This window comes from Rhamphochromis sp. 'chilingali', assembly GCF_963969265.1.
Source record: "Rhamphochromis sp. 'chilingali' genome assembly, chromosome: 11".
NCBI lineage: Eukaryota > Metazoa > Chordata > Actinopteri > Cichliformes > Cichlidae > Rhamphochromis > Rhamphochromis sp. 'chilingali'.
Window position 1 is genome coordinate 22,120,326 of NC_137938.1, and position 19,598 is coordinate 22,139,923.

At 42.9% G+C, this 19,598-nt stretch overlaps 1 protein-coding gene across 2 annotated transcripts in view; it reads left to right on the forward strand.

Moving 5' to 3' along the window:
- The first annotated feature begins 101 nt into the window (after positions 1-101).
- Positions 102-19,598, forward strand: part of adam22 (ADAM metallopeptidase domain 22) — a 70,637-nt gene continuing 51,140 nt past the window's right edge. Inside the window, exons 1-3 of one of the 2 annotated variants that reach the window (XM_080896234.1) lie at positions 102-482; positions 789-955; positions 4,312-4,388. In XM_080896234.1, the coding sequence (XP_080752360.1) occupies positions 386-482; positions 789-955; positions 4,312-4,388 (341 nt within the window). In that variant the 5' untranslated portion in view covers positions 102-385. The remainder of the gene's footprint in view (positions 483-788; positions 956-4,311; positions 4,389-19,598) is intronic. The other variant, XM_080896235.1, reaches the window with a different exon arrangement.

Here is a 19,598-nt window from a genome sequence, read left to right on the forward strand (position 1 = left end):
GGCCGAGCCCACATTTTCTCCTCATCCAACCTCCGCTCATATTTATGCATTAGGCGTCTCTGCAGTGAGCCACCGAACACTCATGTGTTTTAAGGAGGTGTCCCTAGATCTCCCTCCCATCCTCCCGCCCTCTCTGTTTCTCTCTCTCTCTCGCCTCCAGCATTCTCCGCGCTGCTGATCCGCGGGGTTTCGGTGCGCTCAAACGCGCTCGGCGTTCAGACTCCTAAGCACCCCCGATGGCCCCCCATCAGCGACACTGCACTAACCAGACGACCAGCCCCGGCTTGAAGCTCCCTTAGCGAAGGCAGGACCCCGAGAGTCCTCTCCTGGAATACCGCATTGTTTATAATTTCCAGCCACACAGAAAGAGAGAGAGACGGAGGAGATGGTGCTGATGATGCGCCCGCGATGGTGGATTTCCCTTTTGTGCGTCTGTGAATTGATGCACGTCGGTCACCAGAGCAGCCCTAACGCCGGAGATGGTAACTGATGCTATTTTGGATGATGCATGAATTGTTATTGCGCAGCCAAAGCGTTAAATCACTATCAAAGGGCCTGTGTTTATTTGTTAATCAACGCCTCGTCTGCTTCATGCTTCCTGAATTTAAAAACATGCACGCAACCCACAGCTGTTCCACTGTGTGAAAAGGAAATGAAAACCATCGACATTTTAATCATAACTGTTTGTGATCCGCGCGTTTCTATCACTGCTGATCTCCGCGCGGAGGAACGGGGCGCGTAATGAAGTCGGTGTTGTCCCCTTTCTCTCTGTCTCTCTCTCTGTGCAGGAGACGCCTTGTCGAGCTTGAAGGCTCTTCGTGATGCGGGTAGGTTTGTCGGGAAGGAGGACACGGTGCCTCTCCGCCTGCTCTACAGCAGGCACAACCACAGCCAGATCACACAGGACGAGCTCAGCACCAGGATTAAAGCCAGCGCCAGCTCCGACTCCACGCAGGTACACAAGGTGCTTTCGTGTTGTGAGGGTGGAGTGTGCGATTGTGGAAAGATGCCTCTGTGTTTACAGTTGTCTATTTTATCCATTCAACCCCTCCCTACGTGTCCTCACGGTTGGGGGTGGGATCATTATTTAGCAAGCAGGGATACAAAAAAAGGACGCTGACAACATTTTGACACGAGCAGGTCACACTAATTACACAGCCTGGAGGTGCTATATGGGTCATAAGCAAAAGAAGAAAAAAATCCCACTGCAACCTACACCCATAAAATGCTTTAAAATACTAAGATTAGTGATAGGACCTCTGAGTTCATTTATCCCCACTCAAAATGATCGACTATATGTCACCTGCTCAAACCGGATAATTAATATTTTAGTTTGCATCTCGTCCGTCCAGCTGGGTTGTTGTCTCAGCAGCTGCCTCACCTACCACCTCAAAAACGCTGCCTAATGTCCCACTAGGCAGCATTTTTCACCTTACACATGAAAACGAATGACCAGAAGCTTTCTTATTGAGCCTATGATCAGCAAACTTTGGCTTGGCACATGTATACCAGCGTCAGCATGTACTGCGAGCTGGGCGATCACTGTTGACTTGGTCTTAGAAGCGCTCTGGCCTGTCTTTTGGGTCATTTAGAAATAGGGTTGGGTTGTTTCTTTTGTCCACCAGAGGGCATTAAACTCTATTGTCAGCAAATAAAACGGGCGGTTCAGTATTTTGTATAATAATACTGTGATAATAACTACTTTAAGGACTCATTATTTTTTTTAATGGAGCTGTTGTTTATTATGAAAAATTGATATATGTTGCTGATGTTAGCTGATCTTTTGGGTATGGCGCGGTGAATATTTTAATATTTACTCTACAGTTCTGAAAAAGGACTGGTCTCTAAAATGGCAAATTACTTAAATAAAGACATAAATATTTAAATGCCTCTGCAGATATGTATATGATTGCATATACTATGTACTATGTAATATGATTGCCTGCAGCAGCCCCTGTTTTTGGATGTTAGCGCCAAGAACCAAGAAATACACTGTAGACTTACAGGTAATAAAGAGTATGGTTGGATTACACTTCGGACATGATCACCCAGAAAATTATTAATGTTTGAAAATTATTCAGAGAGCTGTTATTGAAAACTACCAGCTGCGGAAAAGCCTGGAGGCATTTGGCTTTGCCTGCCTACCATGACTAGTACAGTGCGGTAATAGTGTAGCTGTGTTCACTGAGTCAGTTCAGTCTGCTGGGTTCCTTTCAAGGAATGAGTCAGTTAGCATTGTACAAACATGTTAAGTGTTTTTAATTTGTATGGCTTAGGCTTGAGTAAGGCTAGCCTACTCAGGGCTCAGCGAGCGGAGAGGGCTACAGATGGCATCAGGCAGGGAGGTGTTAACCCTTTGTCTCTCTCACACCTCAGCCTGAGCTGCAGCCCATTGGGTAAACAAGCTAAGTTGAACCATCTGCCGTCAGATATCATTTTAATGTTTTCCTTTTGAAGCTCATTCTAGTCTCACGGCAGGTTTGTGGCACAGGCTTGCTGTGAACTGAATTTCAGAGGTAGCGTTTCTGCAGAGCAGCACAACAGTTTTCTACGAGAGATTTTGCTCAAAATATGTCATATTTTGATCTAAACCCTCATTATTTCCTGAGTCACTCTCATTCTCTGGAGTTTACAGCCCAGGAGATGCGTTTATTTTACTCTGATATCATATTGTGCCAACTCATAGTCATAAAAGAGCTTGCGTACAGGCAGCAAGTTAAAACATCAAAGTCATAAAATGTACATTGCAAATGCAGATGATCGAGGATGGGAGGGTGAGGAGATTTGATTTGTGCTCCGAGTCTTTTAATCTCCAGAGAGCTGATGCTCGTGATGTCACTTGCGCAATGTTTGATCAGTTATTGGCTGTTTTTAGATCAACAGCCTAAAAACAAATCTGTCAGATAGTTCTGAAAATGTGCGACACACATGGAGTTATTTATAGGCTTCTCTCGCATCACCTATTTTTAAGTCGCAGACACAAACAGCACTGAATGAGCTGCGGGGAGTTCAGCAAGGTGCTCTTGTTGTTTTGGTGAAAAAACAAACACTTCCAGTGAAATCAGTCTAACTGTGTCGGTTTGCATTTCCTGCCTGCCTCTCTGCAGAGCAATGATAGGCTTATAGTCATTCTTGAACCATCACGAGTGGAAAATCAGGCTCGCCATGACTCAGAAATCAATGCGAGAGGAGTCACCAGTGGTCTCCTCATATTGGTCCTGCTAAGTCAGGATGGGATGTGCTTTCATTAACCACAATTACTGGTACCTCCTACCCTCGTGGATACAATCTGCCAGATTAGATTTCATCAAAGTGTGGAATTGCCATTTGCACATGCTCTTGCACACACCCACACAACCTCTTAACTGCTCATATATGCATTGACCGGCACAGGCACGCTCCTGCAGACAATAGAGTCTGTGATCACTGGGGACATCAGGCTATCCTTGGGTGAGCACAGGGGCACTTCCTGAAATGACAGCCTACACACACACACACACACACACACACACACACACACACACACACACACACACACACACACACACACACACACACACACACACTTTCTCCTTTGTTGTCATGTAGTGTCCAGTCTGTAAAGCAGGTAGCCCAAGCCTCAGGGAGACGGTAAGCCATGCTTAAGGTCTCCACTGGGGCTTTACTGGACCTAAAGGAATTACTGTGGGGAGTTATTATTGACCCAGGGGGCACACCCCATACAATATGTGTCCAAGACTTGGAATGAATCAGACCCTCCCCCAGCCACATCAATCAAACAGAGTTCATGCACTTAGAGATGAAGCAGTGATCGGTGAAGAAACATTAAATGAGTCGGCATAGGGTTAGATTTTTTTTTCTTTTTGATGGTGAACTTAATTCACTTCAATTCAATTTTATTGTTCAGCTGTATTTATATAGCATGAAATCACAGCAACATTTGTCTTAAGGTGCTTTATATTGTAAGGTAAAGACCCTTCAATAATAGAACCCCCGCCAAATAAACAATTGATCCCAGTGAACAACCACTTGGTGACAGAGGGAAGGAAAAACTCAATTTTAGCAGGAAGAAACCTCCGGCAGAACCATGCGCAGGGAGGTGCAGGCATTTGCTGTGACCAGTTAGGGTTATGTGTGTGTGCAGACTTGGCTTACTTCATTCCTGCAGCTAATCGGTGCTATAAACACACAATGCAGCCGTCCATCAGTGTAGATGAGACTTATCCATGTCTATGATACTGAACTTCATCATGCATGTGATAACGGGGACTTTAGAAACAGCGTGCAGCTTCTCTTCTCTGTCTTTTTTAGGTGAACCATGTGGCCCAAGCGAGCTTTCAAGTTGACGCTTTTGGTCGGAAGTTCATTTTGGATGTGGAACTGAATCAGTGAGTATTTCATTATTAAATCTGTCTGTCTTTGTTTGTCTGTGTGTCTGTGCTTGTATGTCACTGTGCCTGTCTGGGTTTCTACTGGGCGCTCCGCTCACAGTCCAAAGACAGGTTTAGGTTAATTAGCGATTCTTAATTGGGCGCGGATGTTCTCTCTTTGTTGGTCCAGTTCCAGCACATCCCTAAGTTGGAGAGGCAAAAAAACAAACAAAACTGGACACACGGATGCATCTTGTGAAAGCAAAGGTTGCCTCATTTTCCAGGAAAAGACTGTAGTGTGAGCTTGCTTGTTGAAATAACTGCTTCAGGTGTCAAACTTGTGTTTCTCAGTGCCTCTTGTTCTTGTTTAGCATGAATCCCCCCAAGTGCATGTTGCACATTAAACTAGTGATGACTTCAGTGTTAAATTGAAGTAGGTCACTGTGGTGTTGCAGTGCTGTTTATTACCTGTTTTAGGGAATGCACATAACTGTACCACAGCAGCTGCTCTGTGGATAAATGCATACAGTGTGTGTGTGTGTGTGTGTGTTAGCGTGTTTGGAACCGGTCAGTTTTGTGTGTGATATAGAGGTTCCATCATAATAGGAAGTGATTTACAGTAAAGGCTCGAGCACAGCCCTGTCAGACACTAATATTGATCACAGCTGTGCTGATGGAAAGTAAGCTCCTCTCTCTCTCTCTCTCTCAGCTCTTCTTCTGTTTCTACAGCTTTCACATTTTAGTGTCATCCTCTCTAAACCTTTCCCTGTTCTTGTTTTGCTTTGGCTCCAGTCTGCCACTTTTACAGTCCATGTTTGTCTCATTTATCCCAAAAGCTTGTGAACTTGGCATGTGCATACAGTGAAGCTGCCTACTCATCACAGCGGAAGTCACTCTCTTGCTGAGTAAAATGTTACATCAGAGGAATTCCCAGGTTTAGAGGATAGCCTGCAACTCCCTGAGTGACATGTTGGCCTGTTATGGGTGCATGCATACATCTACGCATGTATGTTTGTACTGTTTAATGCAGACTGCTATCCTTCTCTATACAGGCAGTGTTATAAAGGTAACGAAATAAGTGAAAAGAGAAAAACGCAATAATGACACGAACAGGCAGTTTGCAGTTTGAAGGAACAACGGTGACAAACAGGAAGTAAACATGACACAGTTGGACTCATGTGCATCAAGAGTGATTTCAGCAGGAGTGGAGAGAGATACGAAAGGTGTCAGATCCTCCGGTTTAGCGCTAAAGGACTCAGGATCCAGCCTTCTTATGATTAGATTAACATGGAGTGCTATAAAAAAGTACGCATATGGATAAATGAATATAAAAGAGGGGTGTTTAGGAAGGTTCAGGGCCTCTAGGGCTGAGAGCAACATTGGAAGAAGGGAGTTCACATTATTAGCAGGATAAATTATTTGGATGCAGCCAGTTAGAGGTAGGCGAGTCTCCTCACCCTCACCTTCAATCAGGTTCTGCATTGCCTGTTGGGGTATGCCCCTTAGAATCTGAACCTCGGAGAGCCGATCCAGACTTCCTGTACGGAGATAACTGGCTGATCCACACAGAGAGCCGTACAGCTGTGTGCAGCTGTTCCAGATCTGTTACACCCAATAATAGTAAGAGACTGAGATCAGTACGATCGAGCATCACGCTGTCTTTTTTTATCCTTCGACAGAAATGAAATGATTTTTTAGGGAACATATTAGAATGTATTAAAAATATAAATTAACTGATAATAGGTTAATTCCTTTAATCACGTTCGGAATAAAAACATTTAACATTTCCTATTTGAATTTCCTGCTTTGTGAAGGTGAACTTTTGCAAACTCTTAACTGCAAATTTTTTTAATTCATGATGATTTTTTATGATAACGTTATTTTAAAAAGAACAGTGAGGACACTTAATCGATAATTGATTTGTAAAAATTTTAAATTCTTGTTGACGATTAAGAATTTTATTTCAATTGAATATCTTTGAGTTTTTAAGCTGTTGATGGAACAAGAAATAAGTTGTTGCTATGCATGTTTGCATCTTTGTCCCAGTGCCAGCTGTCTTCATTCATGAAAGAAGAGCTTCAGTTTCCCTCCGTCTCACCTGAGACCTCCTCTTCCAACTCTCGTCTCCCTCCTGTCTACTGTCACTCCTCTGTGAACTGATCCCCTGCATGACAGCCACACTGATTTTGTTTACAGATAGCTTTCATCCCAGACAGAATAAACCCAGTTGATATGTGAGTGGGTGCAGGAGTGGGAGCTTTTTTAGCTGAATGAGCCAACACTGGTTTTTGGCTCCCTGTAACAAAGCCTCGTTCTCTCAGTTTGATCAATGAGTGCTGTGCATTTTTCTGTGTTTAGCTGTTGCCATGAGCAATCAAAAGTGGTGGGATTTTTTTTTTTTTCCCCAGTTTTCACTGTCGACTGTGTCTCAAGTGCTACATTACATGTTATTATCATCGTTTTTCTTTCTGTGCCTGGAGTTAATGCTTTGCTGATAGACTGTGAATAATAGAGGAGCGTGGGTGTTTTGTTATAAAATCATATGCCTTATGCTTTTTAGACACATGTTGGATACTATATGTATTTTTTTTTAGTCTAGTCCTCTTAATGTCAGATGGAAAAAAGCATGATTGGAGATGCCATGTGAGATGAGTTGCTCTGTAGGTGACTGTGTCGCTTTTTATCTTTAGTTTAATGTCCCGACAAATTCTAGATTCATGACATTTGTGATCCTCTCCCTTGCTTTTGGTGATCCCCTGACTTTCTGCCTACATCCATCACATCACTGATAAATACCAGATGATGTTTTCACCTCAGTTTTATTACACACACAGTATACACTGATCAACCACAACAATAATAACCTTCATCTTGTTACAATACAATGTTCTTTTGGGTCACACCAACCATCTAAACATGATCAAGTGCTCACCCCACCTCATAGCAGTGATGCTCACTGATGGTAGCAGTCTCAGCCAGCACCTCTGAGAGTGCAAGACGCAGAGCAGGCTTCAAACTCTCAACATCCCAGGCGAGATGTCCATTTGTGGAATCGGCCGAAACAAAGACTGATCCACAGAGACTCCTCCTGACAACCCTCCAGACCCAAAACGCAACCCACATCCCGGTGTTACACCCTACAGCAGACCCGTGTCCGTCCTCTGGTGGGCTGTATTTTTTTGTTTGTTTTGTTTTTAATGATAGAGACCAACACTATATAAAGTGAGCGATGTTGTTGTGGCTGAGTGGTATGTTTTCAGATCTATCCTGTCGTGCATTGATCGTGTTCGTAATCACGACCGGGATCCCATCGTGCACTCTGCAAAAAGGCTTGAAAATGTGTTTCGTGTCACAGAACCTGGATCTAGACATTTTGTTTAGAGAAGAAATGCCCCTCTCTTCTGTGCTCACATGAACTAAATACATAATTGTGTGTGCTTTAGTCTTTGATGCTTTCATCAGTAACATGCCGTATTGACACGAGCCACCCATCTGAACTGTGGCAGTGTATAGAGAGGAAGTCAGGAGGGGGGTTGGTGGGTCATGAGGTCTTTATACCCTTTCTCTGTCTTTGTCTTCCTCCAGTCCTGCATCTCAGCAACTGCCTGCAATTTTCCATTCATAGGACAAGAGTAAGCTGAAAATGTGAAAAGGGTTGGGGGTTGTCTCTCTTTTTTCAATCATCCTCATTTCCAACACACACACACACACACACACACACACACACACACACACACACACACACACACACACACACACACACACAAAAATCGTCACCCTTGATTGCCCCACACCCACTCTCCACACAGCCCTACCCCTGCTACCTCTTACCCCACCCCTCCCACCTGCTCTTGCTGAATAATAGATGTCGCTATAACATTAAAAGGGGAGTGTGCACAAGACGGCTTCTTTCGTCGTCCATCACGTGAAGAAGGGAAAACATTTAAGTGATATATGTTTACACTTCTACGCATGACCCCGACACATACACCGACTCTGTTTTAGTCCAGCAGCTACAGTATAAAGTTTGATGTTTGGTTATTTTGTGTCATTCATTTTTAAGACAACTATAAATCTAACATTATTCATGGACATGTATCACAAGTTGGCAAATGTATGCAACAAAATAAACTCTTTAGAGATTAAATCCCCCCCCCCCTCCCCCCCCAATACATGTATTTATTGATGAATAAGTTGGCAGAATTAAAATATGACACTATGTTAGCATGTTAGTGTGTGTGTCTGACGCATCGCGGAAAATGTGGTAAAATGTGGTCCGGGAAACAAACCTGCAGTACTGCAGTTTCTCCACAAAGGTGGTTTTCAGCACATTAGCAGATGTTTATGTGTATGTCTGTGGAAACATTTTGCCAGCAAGGGGGTTACACACCTGCAAGAAAAGTCTTATTACACAGTGTTGCAGGTATGGAGGTGAAAAAAAAAAAAAAATCAGGGGTGGGTAATTGATTTTCCCAGGGGTCTACATGAGGCCCTGGGACTGTTGTGGAGGGCCACACCAAGAAGCTGAACTCAGTTCTGCTTGATATTAGTTTGATCTCTTTATAAACTTGTTGGTGACGCTCTCCACAACAGTACCAGTTTCTCATATGGCCCCTTTGGGAAAATGAATTGCCCACCCTCAGGATTGTTTTTACTAACTTTTAAGCACTCGGGTTAGGCAAAATCTGGTTCTGGCTTTGGAAATGTAAAGAAAAACAATATGCAGATGGAGAAGATGTAATTTGGAAATGATAAACCTACTTATACAGCGCTTTTCTACTCTATCTGAGTGCTGCTTCAGACAGCGTATCTTATTCCGCCGTTTACACAAATTCAAACAAGCACTTTTTTAATGTTTAAGTGCTTTCTAAGTAATATTCAGATGCATTTACACTCATGAACGCATCAGGAGCAATCTGGGCTTCAGTATCTTGCCCAAGGAAGCATTTTGGCAGCCAGGGATCAAATGGGGAGGGTTGCGTCAGGATCAACCAGAATGAGATTTCCCAACTAGATCGATCAGGGGCCAGCAGGGTGCAGGTGGAAATTGTTGTAGTGTTGGCTGAAGATAAAGGAAGAGAAAAGTGTGGATGGAGTTTTAGGATGAAAGTGCACAGGTGAGAGAAGTGACTCATAGATGTAGCGAAGGAGGACATGCAGAGGGTTGCAGTGACAGAGGAGGGATAGGGATGCGGTGAAGTGGAGATGGATGATCTGGTGTAGTGACCCATAAAGCGATGGTATTCCTAATGAAGAAGATTATGAATAAACCGGCAGTATATGATGACATTATGACTGCATAAATAAATATAAAGTCATCTTCCTACCTGATTGTGTTCTAAAATTGTAGACACTTCCCATCATGTTTTTCTGATATCAAACATTATAATTACTGTATCATCAACAAATCTGCAGAGCTGTCACAACATAGTGTATGACTACCAGCAGCCAATACCAGCCTGGCTGTGCTAGTGTGTATGGTTACTGTGTGTTTATGTTTGTGTGACAAAAATAGAGAAAAGCTGAAGACACTGAACATATCTGAATCATTTAGTATTCGTGCAGCATGCAGAATATGTACGTATGAAAATATGTGAGTGCAGACAGGAGAGGAGAGCTTCGTACATCCAGCTGGGACTGGAGTGTTTCGTAACCTCGCCTGTGTTATGAAATAAGCGGCTGCAGCAGCTTCAAGAGCCGAGGGCTTCTCCTGCTCTTTGTTGACACTGACAGACACTCAGTTTTGTTATTTCTACAACTGTGTCAAGTCTGCTTTTTCTGCATTCAGACAAATTCTTTATGCTAATGCGAGAGGTCAATTACAGGCAGTGCTAAATGCATTATTCATCTGTGTGAAGGCAGTGTGCACCAGGGAGGGCAGTGTTGGTGGGGAGGGGGCGGGCTGGAGGCAACAGTGCTCCAGTATAACCACAGAGTCCTTCCAGATAAATGTGTTAGGCAGGGAGCTAACCAAACATCCCATGGTTCAGTGGTTTGATGAATGAGTGACTACACGTTGGTGCATCTGTACATCAGCAGGATTGTGTGTGTGAAGAGCAATAAGACATGAACTCTTAAAAGCTGCAGAGTCTTTGTGTGTATCGTCTCGCTGGGTCTCAGGTGCAGAAGAGGCACGTAAAGTGCGGTCTTAATGAGAGATAACTAAAAAGGATTGAAAGGAGTGGTGCTCAGACAGAATGAGAGAGGATCAATACTTAAAAGGGGGAAAATTAGGAAGAATAATACAAAGAGAGAAAGGTACATGACGTGCTTTCACCCACTTTTGTTGGTGATTTTAAATTGAATACTAAATTTGATATTTAAACTTAAGCAGAATGATTTATTAATGTTTGCAACAATTTACTGTTATTTATGGAAATTTTAATGCCAAATAAAGGATGTTTTTTTTCACGTTTTTGCACTTGATATTGAAATAAACTCACTGCGCCTGTGTTTAGACAACAGCACAATGTTTGTACACACACCTATGAGCGCTATTTGGGGATTGCGCCCACATACCTCTGGCCCCAGGTGTCTTCTGTGCCGATGTGAGGGAGATTATTAGCCAATAAACCTGAACAAACCAGTTTGCTATCTTTTATTTTTTGCAAATAAATTTAATCGAGGCTTGACAAATGTGTTGAATGCTGTTTCTTTCACACATTTTTGCAAATCTGTTTTTGCAAATAATTCCAATCATGCATTCTTGCATCCTTTTGTTGTGATAATAAGAGGTTTGATCATAAGTTACAGGTGTCAGCACTTGTGCCTTTGTAGTATGTGCTGAATCTCTGTTGTACTTTGGCGCGGTCTGTCCTGTGAAAGAGATTTGGGACTTTGCCGTGATATTAGATGCAAAGTGATTTATATTGTAAGTTAAAGACCCAGCAGTAATACAGAGAGAACCCCAACGATCAGATGACTCCCTATAAGCAAGGACTTGGCAACAGATGCAAGGACAGAAGGCATACTGGAAGAGAGCCAGAGATTACTAACTAATGATTAAATATAGTTGCAGTGAGTGATGTTGAGTGATGAAGAAACACTCAGTGCGTCATGGGAAGCCCCCAGCAGCCTGCGCCTATTCCAGCATAACTAAGGGAGAATTCAGGATCACCTGATCCAACCCAAACTATATGCTTTATCAAAAAGGAAAGTTTCAACCCTGATCTTATAATTAGAGAGCGTGTCTATCTCCTGAATCCAAACTGGGAGCTTGAAAGCTGAAGGCTTTGCCTCCAATTCTACTTTTAATAACCCTTGAAACCACAAGTAAGCCTACAGTCTGGGAACAAAATGCTTTATTGGGGAAATATGATGCTGTGAGGTCAGATCAAATGGGGCCTGATTATTCAAGACCTTGTATATGAGGAGATAAATAGTAATAATAATAATGCATAAATAACTGTGATCCTTCAGTTTGATTTTTTAAGAAAAGAAGAAAAGGTCCCAGTGAAGTAAATCCGATGAGCAGGGTGAGTGGTGAGCTAAGGTCTGCGCATGTTTTAGGAGCTTGTTGAAATCACAGGGACAGAGTAAGTGCTCATAATGAGACAACCACAGAGCCTTCTAAAAATAACCACAGCTCTGAAGGTGGTCTAGATTTATCTGAGAAGATCCTCTTGAAGGGGAGCTCAGCCAAGTTCAAACAAGCTAACTTTTTAAAAATTATATCTCATACATTTCTTTACAACTCTTTTGCGAATGTTTTTAATATATATTTTTAGCTTGGAGAAGAAAGGAAAACTGAGAGCAAGATCAGAGGGAAGATGCACAGTAAACTGCCTCGATATATGTGCCACCTACTCCACCCAGTGAGCTAAACTGGTGGTCAAGAATAAAATACCAAAGCTAACAAAACGAAATGATTATCCCGTGCAAAAGTTTGTTTTAAGTCACTAACAGAGAGATGGCAGGTTGTTGTTGTTAAAACACAAAATATTTTGTATAAGTGACGTTGGTTGCCGAGTAGCCTGCTGGAGTTACTGTAAGGTATAACATTAGTTACATTATGCTAGCTTAAGCTAACACAACATTAGCTTAGCTGATTGAGCAAAGCTGATTTCACCACAGCTGTGTCAAACAAAATGGTAAAGTATATTTCAGGATAACCCTAGAACGATATTGTTTTGAATGCTGTGTGATTTTGAGTTTAAATTCACACACCTTAAATTCTTTAGGCGCTGTCTTTTTTGTGTGTCACTGAATTGAAAGTATTTCCTCCCTTGTCTGAAAACCATGATAGCATCAGTAAGAAAGTCCTGCCTTTGTTATTGATGTGTTGGAGCAGGGCTGTGTTGGCAGGTGCATGTTCTTTGCCGTCTTCTTCATGTTGTTTTCTTTGTTAGATAGAGTAGGTAGATAGTCTTGTTTTCATCATTTTGACATAGAAAGATCCTGGAAAGCATCATAAGTATCTGTTCTGGTAACATCGCTAGTGCAAATGTCCCCCCCCCCCCCCTCCTCGTGACCTGGAAGTCCAGGATGTCCACGATGGAGACAAAACTAATTAAAACTCTCCTCCAATGTTATTAATGGTTCAAAACTCCACCGGGTATAACTGAGGTAGAATTTTCCAAACTTATTATTGATTTAACTTTTTAACTGAGTGGCAAAACATGGCAAGGTAGTTACTCCTGGGCCTCAGTCACTCAGAGTAGCTGTAAATGAACAAAACATGAAGTTTTTACCTTTTTTCCATACTAAAGAGAGATATTTTCCTAAAATGTTGTTCTTTGTATCGATGATTCAGCTGGAAGATTTGCCCATCTAAGTTTTGGCAGCATTTTAAAATGCCAGTTATCTAACAGTGTCTGATTTTTCTTCTAGAACTCTAAACTTTTAAAATATCTCCTTCCTACTTATGCTGGAGAAGCTCAGTGGGAGTAGCTGGTGGGTCTCAGAGTATTTTTTTTTACCTGACAATGATCTCTTGTTCACTCAGAGAACAAATAAGTGCATCAAAGTGCCATTGAGACTTTGCGTGACTTTCAGTGGATTTTGTGGCATTTGCCACTTGATCCCTAAAATGTGAGTAGGCATCGAGTAGCTTGGGAATTATTGCTCTGTGTCTCTGTGCTGTGCATGTGCCTGCATGTATGCAATTATTGCTCATCCTTACATCTTCATATTTGTATAATTTAATGATCTCTCATGTCCCGTTCCAGAATAGTCTATCATCCAGCCACAAATCAGATCTCTCCATCCCGATGTTGCTACAACCAGCTTTTCTCCTTTTCCACCTCCATCCTGGTTTCCTCTTTTCTATTCCCGGGCTCTGTAATTTATTACAGAGAGGCGTGATCAGATTTACGGCAAAGTTAATGAGAAAAACACTGAGAGGGGTGTGTGTGTGTGTGTGAGAGAGAGAGAGACAAAGAAAGAAGCAAAGGGAGTTTGGAAAGAGGTAAAAGGACAGAGGGAGGTATGAGGGTGTCCTTCATGCACCCTTGAGTTTGTGGGTGGGTTGAGTAAGTGCAGGAGATGGGGAGAGATACGGAGAGCACGCATGATAGAGATAGGTACTTGAAAGGAGTTTCATAAAAAAAAACCCTCCTCTCCTCTCCTCTCGCCTCAGGCAGAGCTCCTCACTGTGATCCTTGTCAAACCTCTCTCTCTCTCTCTCTCTCTCTCTCTCTCTCTCTCTCTCTCTCTCTCTCTCTCTCTCACATGCAAGCACTTAAGCTCATAGCTTTAGCTATCACATTGGGGATTATGTTTGTGTGTGTGTGTATGTGTGTATGAGCTAATATAGTGCTCACAGGTAGTATATTACAGATTGTGTTTGCTAAGAGGCTCATTGGCACATCCAGGACTGTGTATTTACAGTCTGTTCTGGCTATGAGGCGGCGAGCATCTGTGCTTGGAGGTGAGCGGGATTAATGTAGGAGAACAAATAGCATCGGGGATGTACATAATAGTAATGCGTGCTGCGGCCGAGGAAGGTGAGGCAGTTTGGAAGTCCTTCAGAGCTTCTGTGCAAATTTGTGAGAAGAGTGAGGAAGATTGAGTCTTTGGAAAGCAATACTTGTTTTCTCTGTTGTGCTTTAAAGCAGTGGTTTTGGTTGCTGTAATAAATTCTTCTATTCAGGGTGGACATTTGGATGTTTTTCTCATACAAAGTCAGCGTGAGTGGTAGCTGGAAACATCTGCAGTCCTTGTATTGAAGGTTTACTTGGTTCTGAGTCAGTTTGACTTATGCAGTTATTTTTCGTTTAGTATAAAAAGAGTAAATGTCAGCTCCATTCATCATTAGGGTTCATGCTTTTGGGAAGATGAATGGCTGTAATATCACAGCATATCACAGTAAGGCGTCCGGTAATTGTTGGAATTTATCAGTCTGGACTGAATTGGCAGGCCGATTGACCAGCTGACGCTATCGTGTCTATGCTAAGCTGCCATTTAAAGGACAGGGCTTGTGTTGCAGATACCCAAGCATCCTCTTGGTTTATCATCCTTTCTCCCCATATTCACATTATTTATCCCCCAGCCTGCCTCTCCCACCCTTTCATTCCCCCTCTCCTATGCTGGGCCATCTCACTCAGTGTGGAGGATTAGTGAAGACAAAGAGAGCTCCTGGAGCCGGCTCTTGTTGAAGACAGAAACAGGAGGTAGACTGTTGTTCTCCCAGCAGGAAAAGATACTAATACCTCACCAAAGACTATTGTCTCAGATAGCTTACCCATTTTATTCTTTCACGCTGAAGTGCGGTTTACTGTCAGGAGATGAACTGCTTAACAAAATTTACCAGCCTACAAAATCCGATGTGTAGATGGAGACCAACATTACCACCAAATACAGACAGAAATGCAAACACATAAAATCACAGGGTGTATTAAATTGATACACATTTTTGGGGGGATATACCTTAGTAGTTATTACTACTCAGTCCCAAGTGTGCAGGTCTCCAAAGTCTCTTTGTCTCCATTATCCTCTCTCTACATGACATGGTGTTCACTAGCCATGCACGTGCTGTCACAGATAGAGCTTTGCATGTTCTCCTTAGTTCCTGCAAAATCCCCAGTCTCTGCATAATTCAGGAGTCAGCTCTGGTTGTCCTGTATGTTGCGTGCTATAGACCTAAGTGCGCAATGATGCCAAGAAAGTAGGAATACTGTATAGCTTTCCATCCTTGTTTATTACCTCTACCAAGGAAGTTATGTAACTGTTTTTTTAACTGGTTTAAAAAGAAACTTACAGATTTGCATGAAAACTTTACTTTGCCTTTTCTTTTTCTTTAAAGTTTTCAAATAGGGCAGAATTATGCATTTTGAAATATATATTAGTACATGCATTGGAATAAATATCACAGGCTAATGTGGATAAAGACATCCCCCCCCTCTCATTTCTTACATGGGTTAAAAGGAATTTCAGTCTTGGCAGTCCGGGGCGGCTCTTGTTTGTGAGCATCAGTATTCCCTCTGCAATAAGAGCAGGGGTCCCAGGGAGTCTGCTGGTGGAACTACAAGCCTGATAAGTGATTGGAGAGTGAATGAATTATAGCCTGGAGACCTGTAATGAGGCCTCAGTGGGAGACAGGGGTGGGGAGTGGTGGGCAGGTGAAAGCAGCTGCAGCTTTCCCCAAAGAGAACAACCCCTCCTCAGTTTTTTCTTCTTTTTCTTTTGCCTTTTCACATCTTTATTTCTCTTACACACCTTTCCATCTCCCTGCCTCCCCCTCATGCTTTCTCTTGTGCACTTATCCTTCCTCAGCACTCCCCCCATGCTCATTACAGACGCCTGACACAGCACATATGCCGTCCTTTGTGTGTCCTTATGTGTCCTTTTATTACTGGGTTAAATGTCAAATCCATACATGGAGTCCATTTGATGACAGCAGTGCCTGTATGCTTATGTGTCGCTGTGTCGCTATATGTGGTTAAATTTGCTGTTTTTCAGCATCTTATTGTGTTTGTGTGTTTTTGGGTGTTGAGTTTATTAAGAAGGTCCTTTTGAAAAGCCTGTGTGAAAGCAGTGAAAAGCCTGGTACCCCAACACTTCTGCCAATCCACTCGCTCACACGCACAAACATTAGTCCTGCCAATCAAGCCTTTTAGTGCTCTTTTTCATCCCAGCGCCACCGCAGTGCTCGGCGACACAGATCGTGAGAGGAATTTTAGACCACGCAGAAACTTCGTTTATGTGTGCGTGCATGGCTCACCTCAGGAGATTGGACGGGGTTGCCACAGCAGATGTCTTTGCCCAGAGCAACTCACAACAAAAATGCTTTAAAGGAAGGCTGAAGTTTTGATGTGATGGACTCATTGCTTCTCGCTGCTTCAGTCACTTTTTACCTTTGCAAAGGGCCATTTAATGAAGTTGAATAAGCCTTTTTAGAACAACAATTTCCCAACTGAAGCTGCATCAGTGCTCTTATGTTTCCACTGGTTCAGTGTGTGTGAGTGTTTGATGGAGCGGGGGGTTGGCTGACATTAAAATGTAGAGGGAGATGTGATTGCTATGTAAATGGCTGTTCTAGGTTGGCTATGAAACACCGTGGGCTGTAAGCGAAGCGTCTGTGGCTCTGCCTCCAAAATCTCCTCCAGGGCTGATTGACAGCTGTACGCCAGCTCTTAGACAGATGTTGCTGCGGCAGCAGGGCCAAGAAGACTCTCTTCAATTACAGCTGAGGATAAGCAGACTATTTATAAAAGCAATGAGCTGAGAGGCAGACGCTGAATGAGACAGAAAATGAGCGAAAGCTGTGGTTGCCTGTTTGTACTGTCCCTGTTGCAGGCGCACATCTGGACTGCACAGATACTCTCACGTGCCAGACACAGCACAAATATGGCAACGAGCCACGTTATTAAAAGTGACAGGTGATTGATCATCTCGTTATAATGCAGCGTTTCCCTGGATGCATGTTGATCTTAGGCTGGAACATTGATGCCGATCAAGCACACCTCGTCATGGCAACTGCACTCTCCTCCAGAGGGAGAGAGGGGTGGATTTTCCCTTTACATCCCCCCAAAATATCAGGAACAGCAAAAGGAACATGACAAAGAGGAAAAAGCAGTGACTCAGCCTGTAAAATCCCAGATCCCCCCATTTGTTCAAGCATCTGCGGGATGTGCTGGTGGACGCCTGACAAACACAACCCAGAAAATCTGATGCCAACATCCAACATTCAGGCACTGCAAACCACCCCACTGGATCTGATGTTCTGGCAACAAGAAGGAGGGGGCGGGGTACATAATACAAGGTGCATGATTTGGCTGATTTTGTGTGAATAGGTGCATGATTTAGACTACTTAACAAACTAAAAGTAATAGATTAAAGGTCTTAAATGGATCTGTTTGTGTTCCTGGCAACGACATCCTAAGCCTCATTTTTACAAACCACATTTCCCTGATCATCATTTACGTTGCGGATTTGCAGCAGAAGGCTACCGCATGTAAACAGTTTATTTCTGTCACATTATCTGTTTGATGGCACATAAAGACGTAGCTCTCAGTTACACATTTATACATGCGCGCTCATCTTAAGCAGGGGCGGGGTGTGGGCGGGTGGGGGATCTCTCTACATAAGAGTGTGTCGGTGTGGGGGATGGGGGTGAGGCTGAGTTTGCGTCTTTGTCTGCTCAATAAATTATTTAAATCCCACAACAATTAAAGCTGAAATCTGTTATCGGCATCATCCATTAGGAGCCTGTGTTGGTGCCTTGATGCCTCGCTCGCTTTCCCCCCCGTCAGGGCTCAGCATGGGCCCGGACAAAGATCACAAGCTCTGAATCTTAAACACACATCCCAGCAGAACAAAGGCTAACAGTGCACTCCTGTGACCCGAACACTCTTGAACACGCCAAATGTCTTCATCACGGGAGTGCATGAATATGTTCACTGTGCTGTTTTTTTTTTTATGTCAAATGTTCACCGTGTCTCCAGAGTCACGGTGTGTTTAATTTGCACTGTGAAGGTTTAGTCTGAGGTGATGTTTGCTCCATGCATGCTCTATTTTTCTTTCCTTTACAGACGTGATGGCTGTGCATGGGATATCTGTTAGGATCCCGAGCGCTCTATTCACACCTTGTGTTCCGTCTCTTTCCCTTCCTTCCGTGCCATTATTCTCCTCTTCTTTCCATTTTATTTCTCTATCCTGTATACCCACACATGTTTTATAGCCATAGCAAACTGCCCATTAGTCATCATAGAAAGCAGCATCATTCCCCTGTGGGTGTGCGCGCAGCTATGTCAGGACTTTTTTCTCAATAAAACAGTATATATGTGTGAGTATCAGCATCAGAAAACTTTTGCTTCCTCGCTGAAAGCTCAGTTAAAATATGAAAAATGCATCTGACTTTAAAACTGAAATCCTTTAGTAAGCATATATATATAATTTTTTTTGCTTGAAAGAGTAAATTTTGTCTTTTGTCGGAGATCCTGCTGTTTTTGTAAAAGTCCAGAAACTAGGTGGTCCATGAAAAAATGGATATGAATAAATTAGATGCGGGTCTTTAAGCAGCATTATTAAAATTTTACTTGTAAATTGGGGGACAGAATAACAACCACTTAAACTCTGTGGAAGCTCTGAGCTATGCCTGATTTTCCTCCAATTATGACAACCTGTGTCTGTCAGCTCCTCGGAAAACCCCTCATTAACATGCTGACTTATATTGGTTTAATGAAAATAGAGACGTAGATAATAACTCCTGGTTGAGGGAGGAAAGCTGAAGAATGGTGATGTAAGTGACTTTCAGGGAGAGAATGACCTACAAAAGAGACAGTTACAACCAACGTATGCAGAAGATCATCTCTGAATGCACAGCATGTCAAATGTTGACACGAGAAAAGAGAAGCAGAAGGTCTCACTGGGTTCCCGGGGAACAGGAAACTGAGGCTACAGTTAACCAAAATTAGACGATAAAGATTGGAAAAACTTTGCCTGGTCCGATGAGTCACAAGTTCTGCTTGTGACTTTCATTCGACTGGGTCAGAATGTGGTGTAAACAACATAAAAGCATGGATCCATCCTGCCTTGTATCACCAATTTGGGCTGCTAGTAGTGGTGTAATGATGTGGGGAAGGTTTCCCTGTCAGGCTTTGGGCTGTTTAGCATTCAAATACCACAGCTGGTCTGAGTGTTGTTGCTGACCATGTCCATCCCTTAATGACCACAGTGTATATTCTTATCTCTGCTTGCAGCAGAATAACTCACAAAGCTCAAAACTGCATTCAAATGTCTCCCACATTTGATCTATTAATCTCAATAGAATAGAGCACCAAAAGTGGC